Source organism: Medicago sativa, chromosome 5, assembly GCF_051527215.1.
Source record: "Medicago sativa cultivar Bolivia chromosome 5, Bolivia_mono, whole genome shotgun sequence".
Taxonomy (NCBI): Eukaryota; Viridiplantae; Streptophyta; class Magnoliopsida; order Fabales; family Fabaceae; genus Medicago; species Medicago sativa.
The window spans coordinates 62,779,598-62,795,381 of NC_140753.1; the positions used below are offsets into that span (position 1 = coordinate 62,779,598).

Below are 15,784 nucleotides of genomic sequence, written 5' to 3' on the forward strand. Positions count from 1 at the left end.
AAAATAAAAAGTATATTAATAAAAACAAAGAAATACAAAAATTAGGGACATAAATCTTAAGACCGCTTTTTTTTTTAGGGAAAATCATAAGACCTCTTATTTATAGAGTTGGTCATGAGAGGTAGTGGGTGAATGAGTGGGGAGTTGGCGGAGAGTAGTGGGTAAGTTAGTGTCGATCATGAGGTATCCACTACTCGAGTTAAGGAAGCCATGTGGTTCCTTAGATAGCATAATTCTCATATCGGTACACATCGCTCCAAACATGAGGTCTAAAGCGACAAAGTGCTTGAGTAACGTATCTTCGACATTCCTATTTAGTTGCCAATTCCAAGGTTGGCTATACAGGTCTAGTACGCCAAACTATTCCACATTGCTTGAGAATTGTGATTAATGATAATTAATACATTTATATTTCGGTAACTATTAAGTTTTTTTCTTTTTAACTAAGGACAAAATCGTGAGGGTTTATACAAGACCCAAAGAAGGCAATTGCTTAGAAAAACGGTGGAGGAACACACTTGAGGTCAAAACAGTCATAAATGTGGGCGTCTATAAAGTCATAAAATGAAGTACAAGTCGCATTGTCAACTTGGTTATCTATCTCTTTATATTACTAAAAAAATTGGTTATCTTTTTATTATAAAAAAACTTGGTTATCTATTTTTATTTTTTATTTTATTAAGCAGCTCGGTTATCTTTAATATTTTTGTGCTACTATGTCATATTTTAAATTTATTTTAGAGATCATGGTTAGGCCGAGTTAAATATCCCTACGAATCTTATTTATAAAAGGTCTTAAGTTGTCTTAAACAGCTTTTTGGAGCCAAAATTTGAGGTTAATTTTGTCATTTTAATATTGACACCTCATTATTATTATTATTATTATTATTTAATATATATTTAAGCAATTGAACAAACTTTTGCTAAATTTGTGCCATAAACTACTAAATACGTTTTTTTTTCTTCCATAATCTTAGTTTTTTTTTTCGTTTTTTTTCTTTCATAATTTTAATTTGTTTTTCTTTCACATTATTATTTAATAATTTATATTTAAGCAATTGAACAAACTTTTGTTAAATTTGTGCCAAAAACTACTAAATACGTTTTTTTTCTTCCATAATTTTAGTTTGTTTTTTTTTTTCTTTCATAATCTTATTTTGTTTTTTGTTTGATGGACATCATAGTTTGTTTTCTATTTTCTCTATTTTTTTGGTAGTGCTATTTTCTCTATTTATTTGACAATATAAACACCGATCCCCATGTGTTTTTTTGTAATCTTAGTTTGTTTTTTTTTTCTTTCATAATCTTATTTTGTTTTTTGTTTGATGGACATCATAGTTTGTTTTCTATTTTCTCTATTTTTTTGGTAGTGCTATTTTCTCTATTTATTTGACAATATAAACACCGATCCCCATGTGTTTTTTTGTTTTTTTGTTAACTATGTTTTTCTAAACAAACTTTTGCTAAAAAAAAAATTCTCATGCTAAATTTAATATTGACATCTCATTATTATTATTATTATTATTATTTAATATATATTTAAGCAATTGAACAAACTTTAACTAAATTTGTGCCATAAACTACTAAATACGTTTTTTTTTCTTCCATAATCTTAGTTTGTTTTTTTTTGTTTTTTTTTTCCATAATCTTAGTTTGTTTTTTTTTCTTTTCATAATCTTATTTTGTTTTTTGTTTGATGGACATCATAGTTTGTTTTCTATTTTCTCTATTTTTTTTGGTAGTATTTTCTATTTTTCCTATTTTGTTGTTAATTATTGAATCCTATCGAATCCTGTTAACTAAAAAAATTATTAAATCCTATTGCCACTATAATTGAACAAAAATTTGCTATATTTTTGCCACCAAAGTATGGATACGTTTTATATTTTCAGCATAATCTTTGGTTTGTTCCTTCAAAAAATAATCTTTGGTTTGTTTTATATTTTTCCTATTTTGTTGTTTAGTTATTATATTTGTGCCAGTATGGATACGTTTTATATTTTCAGCATAATCTTTTTTCCTATTTTTGTTTTTGGTAACTAACTCTCTCTACATCTATGCCACTTTATGCTAAACTAATTATCTCTCACTACCTATATAAGTAACATAAATAGCACTTATTTGTCATCCTTCATTCCATTAAGTCATCTTGCTTCAAAGTAATTGTACGTCATATTTTGTTTTTGGCTTTGAATCTCTTTTTTTACTTCTAACTTCTTTTTTATATCAGCGATTAAATTATCTCACTATTACTATTTTTAACTTTGTCTACCTTTGTATGATTTATTTCTTCAATTCTATGTAGGTTGAATAATGGCTTCTCATACTACTCATATTGATGACATTGTTGCTGGAAAAATCGATTGGAAGATACGCGTTCGTATAGTTAATCTTTGGAAAATTCCTGATTTCAACAAACCAAAAGAGGCATCCAGTATTGAATTACTTTTGCTAGATGAAAAGGTATGGTCATGTATATGGTTCTATTGTACCTATAAATTTTGTTGTTAAATATCTCGGATTTATACTATGTTTATGTTATGTGTGATGAAACGACATGCCTCTATATTATTTTTATATGTTTCTATTATATCTATCTATTTGTTATTAAAGATCTTTGATTTATTAATGTATTTCACAAGTGTATCTTCTGTTTTTCATCACAGTTAAATTAGCCTATTAAATTAAAAGAATCATATATGAACGTGTTAGTTAAACAATTAGCCTATTATCTATTAAATTAAACACTTGGCCTATTAAATTTAGAGGTGGCGATTTATTTGTTTTAGTTGGTGCTGTGCAGTTTTTGGGTGCATGTTCCTTTCTTTGTTATTTTGAGTTCACTAAACTTTCTCTGTGTTGCCTCTGTTTTAATATAATATGCCGTTCAAAAGAAAGAAAATTAAACAGCCATATATGGCTCTGATCCGGTACATCACAGGGAGAAAAAACATAAATAAAACTCCATAAAACAAACTGCACAGCCGCAGCTAACAGGAGCAGCAAAACTGCTCAAGAGAAAACAGCAGGACACGGCATAGGAGAGGGTAACAGACCTCAGCCAGCTGCATGCCCAAAACAGACCCGAAAAACAACTAAACTACAATAAATTAATAATAAAAACTGTACTATGAACGTGTTGTTAAAAATATATTATCTGATCATTGTTTTTTTTTTTATGTTTATATTTCACATTATCTTTTTATTCATATAAATTCACATGTTTTATTTATTTCAGTTGTCAAAGATACAAGCTTCTATTAAAAGCAAGGATTTCAAACAACTTGGAGATTCTATTGAAGAGGGTGCTTCATATACTATAGAAAAGTTCTTGGTCCAATTTAATAAAGGAAATTTTAAGCCAACAAATCACAAATACAAGCTAACTTTGATAGGAAGCACTATTATAACCAAAACATCTTATGATAAAATTCCTGCAAATTTGTTTAACTTCACAAAATTTCAGGACATTATTGGTGGTACTGATAACGGTGTTTTAATGGGTTAGTACTTTATACTAAACTTACGAATTAAATATTAAATATTAACTTATTTTTAGATTTTTATGATTTATTTTTTATGATTCTACAACCATGTTTATTTGTAGATGTCATTGGCCATGTGGTTGGAACGACTGACATTAAGGATGTTCAAGTAAAAGGAAAAATGACTAAAATCATGGACTTGACTCTTGAAGACCTTGAGTTAGTGGAGTTTTTTTTTTTTTTTTTTTATCTTTGTTTTAACTATATATATAGATGTTTTTTAATTATTATTCTTAGTCTAATATAAATTATTTTGTAAATTTCAGGAGCAATACAATCATTTGTACTTTATGGGGTCATTTTGCTGAACAAATGAATAGCTATATGAGCACAAATGGAAATACTTTTCCTATTGTAGTTGTTATGCATCTATGTCGACTTAAAGTTTTTGGTGGTAATTAGATTATCTTTTTAAATGTAACTATTTTTAATTTCTTTGTATTGTTAATGATATATATCACTTAATACCTTTTGGTGTATCGTTTTAATAGGTATGTATGGGATTGCCAATGCATTCAATGAAACCAAGTTGCTTATAAATCCCAACATTGAAGAATGTTGCACCTACAAGAAAGAGTATGCACTAACCTATCGTTATTACCCATATATTATATATTGATAATTATTGGAAGTTTTTTGTTTTGTTTTGTTTTTGTTAAGTATGATTTTCTTATATTTTACGATAGAATGGAAACTGGCAATGCATCTTTGACCCAAGGGGTCACCCAGATGACAGCACAATCTTCACTTTCTTTGTCTAATGATCTACTCCAAACAAAAAACATGACAATTTCAGATATTACACAAGCTAAACAGGTTAACAACTTTATGCTGATTTGCTTTGACTTATACTATTATACTATGTTGTTAAATAATTCTTAATCCATATCTTTGTGTTTTAATTTTCTAATTATGATTCTTTAAATAAATTTAATAACTATGCAGGTGGGTGCATGTGTTGTGTTGGCTAAAATTATTGACATAGACACCAATAAGAAGTGGTGCTACGTTTCATGCGATAAGTGTTTCAAGAAGGTTGAACCTGTTTGTACAAAATACTTTTGTGAAAAATGTGAAACATTAGTCGATGCTACAAAAAGGTAACGTTTTCCATATTAATTTTTCTTATGTTTCACTCATGTTTTTTAAGCTAAACTCAATTATTCTTTCTATTCGGTTACTTATATAATTAGTAAATCTAATTTTTTCTTTCTAATAACTTACTATGTACATGATTATATAAACGACAAGTTGCATCATCACCACTTTTATTCTTTTGGTCACTGATTTTTTTTGGTTGGTGATTCCTTTTAAGGTTATTGAATCTTTCATGTATATTCACTTTTCATTTTAGGTTTATGGTGCACATTCATGTTATGGATGATAGTGGGTCAACTACCTTTGTGTTGTTTGATGGAGTTATTTCACAGCACTTTGGAAAGACTGCAAAAGAACAAATGGTATCGATAATGAACTTAAGTATATTGTTTTTTGTATTTTTTATGTTATATTATTAAAACAATAAACATTGGTTTTAATTGTTTACTAATCCAAATCAAAAATAGGTAAAGACCACAAATGATTATCCAACCGAGTTTGACACCTTACGTGATAAGGAAATGCTTTTCAAACTAGAGATCAATCAAAAAAATGTTGAACAGAGGTTTTATACCTATGCAGTCAAAAAGATGTCTGATGACAATGAAATCATTGATGAGTTTAAGAAAAAGTATGATATTGATTGTCATGCTGCTCCTCCGAATGGTGAGGAAGATGATGATGTTCATATCATAGGTCCTATTACTCCCCAAACTGATGATAACATTAAGGTAGTTAAATATTCTTTATATCTACTTTAAAGGTATTCATAAAACCTATTAAATTAACTATTCCTATGAATGTTTATTATTCATGTAGCTTCTTGGTGATGAAGCTAATTCTATTCCTAAAGATACTCATCCATCCAAGTCTTTGAGAAAGAGAAACGCCGACTCAGATGCAACATATAATGACGTTGATTGTCAAACTCGGTCGTCCACCACTAAATTGCAGAAAGTTGTCAAAATTAAGCAAGAACCTCAAGATTGATATTTTAGCTCTTCTTAGTCTATACTACTTAGATTTATTTTGTTTCGTTTTTCTTTTTTACTCAATAAGTACCTTCTTAATTGTTAATTGTTTTGGAATTTATCTGCTTGACATTTGCTAATTTAGTTGTTATAACATTTGGTACTTTGGTGCTTATGTCATACATCCAAAAATAACATGTTTACGTTCTTTTTTGTCCACGTCATTATCACTCTATCTATATAAAAAAAAACTATCTCTATCGAATGATGTGGTGGTAACCAAAAATCACTTGCGTTGGTGACCAAAATAAATCACCTTACTTTTTTTTATTGTGTTTCGTAGCATTATCAATATCTGTGGCAAAAACTATATGCATGTCTATTCTTAAATGATAACTCATATTTTGCTATAAGCACAAATAAATTTTATGTGAAAAACCAACTTTAGAAAAATGTTAATTCAACCAAGTAGGCGTTTGAATAATCACACTACTAGCAAGAGTTCTTCTTTTTTAACTTGAAAAGTGATTTTTTTTACTTCTTAAGGGTCTGTTTGTTACGGATTAAAATAAAAGGTATTTTGACATAAAATAATTTAGAGATTATTTTTTAGAGATTTTATGAAAAATCAGAATCTATCTTGCGTTTGCTTACCCTTATAAAAATCACTTTTTTAAAAAAATAATTTAGTTTGTTTGGATATACAGCTATATAAAAGCGATTTTTTTGTTACAAAATTAGTTCAATCTTTAGATCCATATTTTTTCTCTCTTCTAAAAAAACAAAAACCTATTTTTTGAGAAGCTGCTCTCAACAACTTCTCATTTGAAGTTGTTTTTAGATTTTTTTTAGTTTCTAATTTTTTTTAAAAATCTGTAACAAACAGATGCAATATTTTTAAAAGTGATTATTTTCTTAAAAAAGTGATTTTTTCCTAAAAAAAGCTATAACAAACGGGCTCTAAAAAGACTATAACAAATAGACTCATAAACTACTAGGTAACTTTTTTTTTTTCCTTATTTTTTCTCTTCATAATAATCTTAGTTTGTTTTCCATTAATTGTTTGGATACAACTATATAAAATGAATTATCTTATTTAAAATTGCTTTAATATTTTGATTCTTATTTTGGGAAATTTTTTAGATTCTATTTTTTGTCACAAATTGTAACAATTAGATGCACACTCTTAAATGTGATTTTTTTGATTTCTTAAAAAGCCTATAACAAATAGACTCATAAATTTGATTTCTTAAAAAGCCTATAACAAATAGACTCATAAAAATAGAATCTAAACCTTTTTTTTTTCTCTTCATAATAATCTTAGTTTGTTTTCCACTGATTTTCCTATTTTGTTGACCTACCCTAATCTATTGTTTGTTTTTGTTAACTAACTTTTTCTAGATATGTGGCACTTTATGCCAAACTAATCCACTGCCTCTCTCTATATAAGTAAGGTCAAATATATATACTTATAAAATCTCCTACTTTTACCGTTCTTCATATATTTCCTATACTATTTACTCACTATTGTTTCTACTACTTGGAAAGCTTTCTAAATAACTTGCAATTGTCAAGTCGTACTACTTCCTCTTTTTTCCTCTATAATAATCCATCTGACTTGCCCATTAAGGTATGTCGGAACTTGCTACATCAAAAACTACAGCGAAATTGCCTAATGTTGATTCTTCTAATATTTATCGTACGGGTGATGGCAAAATTAAGAAATTGGGATCTGGGAGGTTTATTCTGAATGGTGGCAGAGTAACACACTATGAAATTAGCAAACAAACAGTCGAGAACACTACCGTGCAATCTGAAGTTGCAGCAACTTCTTCAATATTACCAGGTTTTTTTATCTATATATCTATTGTTACTATTTTAACGTTAATGTTGACCATGTGTATGTCTGCTTCGCATTAATTTTAAGGGTGCGTATGGCCTAGCTTTTTTAGTTTATAAAAGCTACTTTTCACTTAATATTAAAAATAAGAACTTAAAAAAATAAATCTAAAGTCGTTTGGTGATTTTGATATGAAATAAATCATGAGTTAACAGGTTTGCCAAAGTTTAAATATAATATAATCATGAGCTAAAGTTTAAATCTGATCATTTCTAAGATAAGAACTGAATGTATTAAGATCGAGAGGGATAAGGATTTTGTAGAATTTAAGGAAGATGAGTAGCAAAGTGTTGTTACTCAGAGGAACACCATTATGGTTATCATTGTCGAAACTCCTACATAAGTTGTTACAGTTTCGTAGGTTGTCTTCAAAAACAAACTATTCCTCTCTTGAACCTCCGAATGTGTCTCATTTGGCAAAAACAGCTCATATCTCTCTTACCCCAACTGAGGTTTAAGAATTTTGCCCTCCATAAGAGCAGATACTGAAAACAATTTGCTTGAAAATACTCCTGAAACATTTGACCAAAGGGATGCCGTCAACACTTCCCTTCCAAGCTATGAAGAGCCTTACATTTAAGTTTCAAAGGTCCTAAATGTGGACTAAAGTTGCTTAAATGAATTATTTTAATAAAAAGTAACTCATAGCAGACTATTGTTCATCACATTTACTTTCTTCTTTATATGTGCTAGCGCTTATTCTGTATTTTCATTATGGATATATTAGTTCATGGACTCTACTAAAACAAATTTTGAAATACATTTCGTAGATAATTTTTTCAAACATTTTTTTTTTGTTGAAGAAATTAAACACATGATTTTGTAATATATTTTATATTATATTCTATTATTATTATATGAGTATACTTTAGTATATCGTTGTTATATTTTAAATAAATATCATTTCCAATATGCAAAATATATAATAATACTATAGAATTCTTAAAAAAAAAAAATATTACTATAGAATTGTTGGTGCTTGGTTTCGAAGGGAATACCAAAAAAAAATAAAAAAATAGTCGCTTGACTTCAAAAGTTGAAAATTATTACCTTTTCTCGATCTTCTTGGTGCATTGTTTTCCTTCATTACAAACAAAAAAAAAAGTGCTTGATTCTTTAGAGCTTCTTTCTATTTATGTTTGGCTGAACTTCTTTAGACCTTCTTTCTATGTCTATGTACATTGATTTTGCTTATTTATATTGTGTAGATCTTAATGAACCAATTTTTGAATATCAACCGTTAAATCCAGATGGTCCTGACTATGTGAATAATGACACAGACATGAATGATGACGGTACTTAATAATTTTATTTATATTCATTCATATCAAATCAAAGATTTTCATATTTCTCTATCGTATATGTTATACTTTTTAATGCCGTGTTGTATTTGTTTTCCATTAAATTCCAGCAAATGAATCTGAAGATGATGTTCATGATGACATGCACGAAGGTGAATTTATACCAGAAAACTTGGGTTCAGTTGCTGATCCAATGCAAGGTATACTGTTTTTTTTAAATTAACTTGATGTTTAATCAAGCTAAATATTTTTTTGTGGTTGTTATTCATTGCATTAGACTATTGGGACATTGGCGATCTTGCCTCAAAATGTGAGCAATGTGGAGCAATGATGTGGTATGATGAGCGAATTCAAAAACACTACAATCCCAAAAAACCAAGGTTTTCTTTATGTTGCATGGATGGCAAAGTTGAACTTCCTCAGTTAAAGCGTCCGCCCGATCTTTTAATGGATTTGTTTCATAAGAAAGATAAAAGAAGCAAATACTTTTTGGATCATATTAGATCTTTTAACATGATGTTCTCATTTACGTCTTTGGGCGGAAAGATCAACACTTCTATGAACGATGGCAATGCCCCACCAATGTTTATCATGAATGGAGAGAATTATCATCAAATGGGTAGTTTGCTGCCACAAGATGGTTCTCAACCAAAGTTTGCTCAGTTATATATATATGACACCAACAATGAAGTTGCAAATAGGATGTCGGTGGTCGGGTACAATCGTTAATCCTTTTTTTGTTATGCCTAATTAGCAATCATTAGGATATTTATATAAATATATTATGATATCTCTAATTTTTTTTTTCAACGTTTTGTATAGCATGGATAAAGATGTTTCGTCTTTGAACTCATCCATCGTCGAAGACATAAAACAAACTCTTGACTCATGTAATCCATATGCACAAGCTTATAGGATGGTTCGCGACAAGCTTAGCACGAACGACATGCCTAATTTGAAATTGAGAATTTTAGGCAAGCGGGGACGTGACGGAAGGAGGTACAATGTTCCTACAGCATCCGAAGTTGCTGCTCTTATAGTTGGTGATTATGATGCTGCAGATTATGAAAGGGACATAATTGTCGAGCAGAAAACGGGTATCTTTAAACGTGTTTCAGTTCTAAATACTGCTTATCTTCCACTGCAATACCCATTACTGTTTCCAAGAGGAGAAGATGGATATCGAGATGACGTGTCTTTGAAAGAAAGATACAACAAACCGTCAAACAAAAGAAAAGAAGTGTCGATTAGAGAATTCTTTTCTTTCAGAATTCAACAAAGAGAAGTTGAGAGATCAACTTTACTGTACTCTAAAAGGTTGCTTCAGCAATTTTCAGTCGACGCATTTAGTATGATAGAGTCTTCGCGGTTGCGATATGCCAAGACACATCAGAAAGAGTTAAGAGCAGATATGTACAACTGTCTTGCTGATGCAGTACTCAGAGGAGAAACAAATCCTTCAACAGCAGGAAGGAGGATTATATTACCGTCAACTTTTACTGGTGGAGCACGTTATATGCTTCAAAACTATCAAGATGCTATGGCAATTTGTAGGTGGGCTGGATATCCAGATTTGTTCATCACATTTACTTGCAATCAAAAATGGCCCGAGTTGCAAAGAGTTGTAACTGGTATGGGACTCAAATCTGAGGATAGGCCAGATTTAGTCTGTCGAGTTTTTAAGATTAAACTTGATCATATGATAAAGGATATAAAGAAAGGAAATTTGTTTGGAAAGGTTAAGGCAGGTATGAATATATATATAAGTTAACTATTGTATTCTTTATACCTTGCAGTCCATTTTCCGTTCTCTTATTTTTTTAGCACATGTTTCTCTTTTTAAATTATTGAATGGAAACCATTATTGATGTGTTCTATTTCGATTTTACAGTGATATACACAATTGAGTTTCAGAAACGTGGATTGCCTCATGCACACATCTTAATTTTCCTACATCCTCAATTTAAACATCCAAATCCTGATGGCATTGACAAGATAATATCTGCTGAACTACCTGATGAACAGGTTGAACCTGAGCTATTTAAAATTGTTTCCAGTTTTATGATCCATGGTCCTTGCGGAATACAAAACAAGAATTCTCCATGTATTGATGTTAATGGGAAGTGCACGAAATTTTTTCCAAAAAAATTTTGCGATAACACCACAGTCGATGCAGATGGATATCCTGTGTATAGAAGGAGGGATGATGGCAGGGTTATTAAAAAAGGTAATGCTTTCGTTCATAATGGATTCGTTGTCCCATATAACAAACATCTTTTGATGAAATACAATGCTCACATAAATGTTGAGTGGTGTAACCAATCCCGTTCCATAAAATACCTGTTCAAGTATATCAACAAAGGACATGACCGTATAACAGCTTCATTTTATAAAGGATCTCCTGATCAAGAACATAATGGGTTGGTTGACGAAATCAAGTTATATTATGATTGCAGATATTTGTCATCGTGTGAGGCATCATGGAGATTATTTGCTTTTCACATTAGTTACAGAGAACCATCAGTTGAAAGATTGTCTTTCCATTTGGAAAATGAACATTATGTTACCTTTCATGATCATGAGAGAATTGATAATGTTCTAGATAAAGAAAACTCAAAAAATTCCAAATTTTTGGCATGGATGGATGCCAATAAAAAATATCCTATGGCAAGAGAACTTACATATAATGAATTTCCTTCCAAATTTGTATGGAATGAAAAGAAAAAACATTGGAACCCAAGAAAAAGAGGATTTAAAATAGGAAGAATATATTTTGTTCATCCTGGTAGTGGTCAGTTATATTACTTGAGGACTTTGTTGAATTATTGTAAAGGTCCTACTTCTTTTGAAGATATAAAGACCGTTAACAATGTTGTCCTGAAGACATTTAAGGATGCTTGCTATGCAAGGGGGCTTATAAATGATGACAAAGAGCATGTTGATGTAATTAAAGAAGCAGCTCAGTGGGGCACAAGTAGTTTTCTAAGGATTTTATTTACAACTTTATTGCTGTCAAATGAAATTCCAAGTCCAGATTATGTTTGGATAAATACCTGGAAGTATTTAAGTGATGACATTTTATATAGGCAACGAAGACACCTGAAAATTCCAGGTATATTCAATTCTCATTATTTCTTTTGCTTCATTGTTTATAATATTGAATTTTACTATTATCATATTTAACTTATGTTTTCACTCTATATAACAGATTTGGTTTTGACTGAAGATGAATTGAAAAATTTAACTTTGGTGGAGATAGAAAAATTGTTGCGGAGAAGGAACAAAAGTCTAAAAAAATTTGAAACCATGCCTCAAGTAAACATGCCTTTGAATCCTGAATCTTACAATCAACTTATTTCTGACGAGCTTAACTATAATCATCGTGATCTAATTCTGGAGCACAAAAAATTAACTTCCACAATGACCGAAGAACAAAGGAGCATATACGACACAATCATGAGTTCAGTGGATGCGAACAACGGTGGTTTTTTCTTCATTGATGGGTATGGAGGAACCGGTAAAACCTTCATTTGGAGAGCGATATCTGCAGCAATTAGATCCAGAGGAGAAATTGTTTTGACGATAGCATCAAGTGGGATAGCAGCATTACTTATTCCAGGTGGCAGGACAGCACATTCTAGATTTGGCATACCCATGCAAATATTCGAGAATTCGACTTGCCCTATCAAGCCAGGGGATCCTTTAGCGCAACTAATCGTTGAGTCAAAACTAATTATTTGGGATGAAGCTCCGATGCTTCATAGGCATTGCTTTGAAGCAGTTGATAAGACTTTTAGGGATATACTTCGTGTCTCTAATCCTGGAAGTGAGGATATTCCTTTTGGAGGAAAAGTGGTCGTCTTGGGTGGTGATTTCAGGCAAATTCTTCCGGTCATTCCAAGAGCACCAAGACATGATGTTGTTGATGCTAGCATTAATTCATCGCGCCTTTGGAAACATTGTCGAGTCCTAAAATTGACCAAAAACATGAGGCTTCAAACTGGATCTTCATGTTCTGATGTCAATGAACTCAAAGAGTTCTCTGACTGGATTTTAAATGTTGGAGATGGAAATATTGGAGACAACAATGATGGGGAAACTGAAATTGAAATACCAGATGACATGTTGATCAAGAACTCAGGTGACCCAATTTCTTCAATTGTTAATAGCACATATCCATCACTTTTGGAGAATATGAGTGATATTTCATTTTTTCAAGATAGGGCAATTTTAGCACCTACCAATGATATTGTTGATTCACTGAACAATTACATTTTATCGATGATTCCTGGTGAGAAAAAAACATACTTAAGTGCTGATAGTCCGTCTGCACAGGATGAAAATATTAATGGTCCTGATCAGATTCTCACTCCAGAATTTTTGAACACCGTCAAATCCGCAGGTTTGCCAAACCATGAGTTAAATCTCAAGGTTGGAGTTCCAATTATGTTATTGAGAAATATTGATCAACCGTTAGGATTATGCAATGGTACACGCCTTATAATTACGCAAATGGGGAATTTCGTACTTGAGGCAAAGATAATATCAGGAAACAGTATTGGACAAAAGGTATATATCCCAAGATTGACTTTGTCTCCATCTCCATCTGATACAAAACTTCCTTTCACGTTTCAACGTAAACAATTTCCTATTATGGTCTCATTTGCAATGACTATCAATAAGAGTCAAGGACAATCTCTTAAAAATGTTGGAATATATCTTCCAAAACCCATATTTTCACACGGACAGTTATATGTTGCTCTTTCACGCGTTACTTCACGTGTTGGGCTGAAGATGCTGATTTGTGATGACGAAGGACGTGTCTCCAACAAAACTAATAATGTTGTCTACAAAGAAGTCTTTCAAAATTTAAGATAGGTAATTTACACATATACATATTCGTATATTATTTCTATTTGTTTATTGTTGCGTGCATCTAGCTATGTTTTTCAAAGCACTTTTATTTAAAATAATGCATTTCTTTCGAATTATATATATATATATATATATATATTTGTTGTTGACAAAAAAGTCAAAACTTATCAACTAAATTTGTTTCACAAATTAACAATATGTTATGCATTTTTCTTATACTTTTTTTATATGGTTATATAATTTGTATTTCTCTTTATACCTTATGCCATTTAAAATAATCGTGTATAATCATACAAATTTATTTTATTTCATGCCAGGTTGATCATCATCTTTATGATGAATTTTTGATTTGGAATCAGCAAAAGTCATGGACACTAAACTGAGTTTTACCGATTCAATTGTTGAGAATTGATACGACTTTATTATCCACAAATTTGTATATTATTACTCAAGACAAACTTATATTAGTAGTTGCATTTGGTTATTTTTATTTGTCTATCCGATGTGATAACGAGAATTCTAAATTACTTCAAGTTTTTATTGGTTTTATTTTGGACACGTTAATTCATGCTCACTTACAACTATTATTGTTTCATTTACGATTATCTTATTTATTAATCAATGTCATATCTAACTTCCCGTGCATCGCACGGGTCTAAATACTAGTAGCATATAAGAAGCTCAAAGTTCTTCATATGCATATACTTGGAGTCTGAAAGAAAGAATATTATGGTAAAGTCTATCACGCTTCTGTGGATTTTTTAAAATTGATGAGGAAAAATGTGGTTTTTGAAGAAAGAAAAAAAAAGAAGGATAAAAACAAAAAATGATGAGGTAATGACTCCTACAAAAGAGGGTGTACTCATACGATGAGAATGGAAAAGACCTACAAAAGAAAAAACCAAAACCATATGAATGCCATATTTTAGAAAGTGAGATAATGAAACTATGAAGAGCCTAGCATTCAAAATTTCCAATTTTTGCTGTCCAAAAGGTAAAAAAAATAATTTATAATTCTGTAATAATATTATTCCTATAATACGCTTGAAATAATTTAGAACTCAAAATTTGAACTACCTTTTATTCTTAAAAAAAAAATTCATACGGAAGGTAGTTTTAAGTTTTAACAATGCATTCCTCAAAAAAAAAATTTAACAATGCAATTTTTTTTTAAATTACATCAATGATATATTATTAATGAATTTTCTCAAACAATACAAACTAATTTTTTTTCCTTATATTGGAGATGAGAGCAAGCATGTTTGGTTTGAAAGATAGAGATAGAGACAAGAAGTTGGAGACTTCTCTTGTTTGGTAAGAAAAGAAATCGAGAAGAGAAAAGAATAAGTGGTGGGTCACGTATTTTTTTTTTATCAAGTAATTTAGTGGCTAGAATTCATTTCAAAGTGAATAAGTGGGGTGTCCAGGGTTCGAACCCTGCATATAATAATGCATGTTCCTGTCAACTAAGCTATGCTCACTGGGACGTTTTCTCTTTTCTAAAGTGAGAAGAAAGATGGAAGAAGATCAAAAAAAACCATTGAGTTTTTAATTAATCATAAATTATATGTTGTCTTAAACTCAAGGATATTTTTATATATTTAAAAAAGGTTAATTAAGTTTTTAGTCCCTATAAATATTCACAATTTTGTTTTTAGTCCCTACAAAATAAAATCACACTTTTTAGTCCCTGTGACATTTTCCTTAAACATTTTAGGGACCAAAAATGTTGATGGAAAATTTTGACATGGACTAAAAATGCTGATGGAAAAATTTTATAGGGACTAAAAAAACTGATGGAGTAGCAACTAAAAAGTGTGATTTTATGTTATAGGGACTAAAAACAAAATTCTAAATATTTACAGGGACCATTTACTTAATTAACCATTTAAAAAATAATTAATCTCTCTTTCTCTATTATTTTTTCTTCTTTCTCTTATACCAAACAATATATCAAATCAACTCTATTTTTCATCTTCTTCTCTCTTCCCAAACTCTCTTACTTTTTTTTTCCCAACTTCTCTTTCATACTTAGCATCGGTCAAAAATGATATTTAGGTTAATTTTGAGTTGAATCAAATTAAACTGAAAGTA

The 15,784-nt window shown here is 30.2% G+C and overlaps 1 protein-coding gene and 2 pseudogenes across 1 annotated transcript; all 3 read left to right on the forward strand.

Moving 5' to 3' along the window:
• Positions 1-2,313: 2,313 nt before the first annotated feature.
• On the forward strand, positions 2,314-5,651 carry LOC146923863 (replication protein A 70 kDa DNA-binding subunit B-like; annotated as a pseudogene).
• A 2,138-nt stretch (positions 5,652-7,789) lies between these two features.
• On the forward strand, positions 7,790-8,121 carry LOC146923864 (glutamyl-tRNA(Gln) amidotransferase subunit C, chloroplastic/mitochondrial pseudogene; annotated as a pseudogene).
• A 567-nt stretch (positions 8,122-8,688) lies between these two features.
• Positions 8,689-13,693, forward strand: LOC146923865 (uncharacterized). Its single transcript, XM_085711792.1, has 6 exons — positions 8,689-8,809; positions 8,926-9,015; positions 9,093-9,531; positions 9,638-10,563; positions 10,707-11,927; positions 12,024-13,693. Exons 1-6 carry the CDS (start codon positions 8,689-8,691, stop codon positions 13,691-13,693), a joined length of 4,467 nt encoding a protein of 1,488 aa, XP_085567918.1.
• Positions 13,694-15,784: the final 2,091 nt, after the last annotated feature.

Coding starts and splice junctions, on each gene's coding strand:
- LOC146923865 (XM_085711792.1), top strand. CDS start 8,689: ATGTACATTGATTTTGCTTATTTATATTGTGTAGATCTTAATGAACCA. Junction 10,564..10,706: donor GTTTGGAAAGGTTAAGGCAG/GTATGAATATAT, acceptor TCGATTTTACAG/TGATATACACAATTGAGTTT. Junction 11,928..12,023: donor AAGACACCTGAAAATTCCAG/GTATATTCAATT, acceptor TCTATATAACAG/ATTTGGTTTTGACTGAAGAT.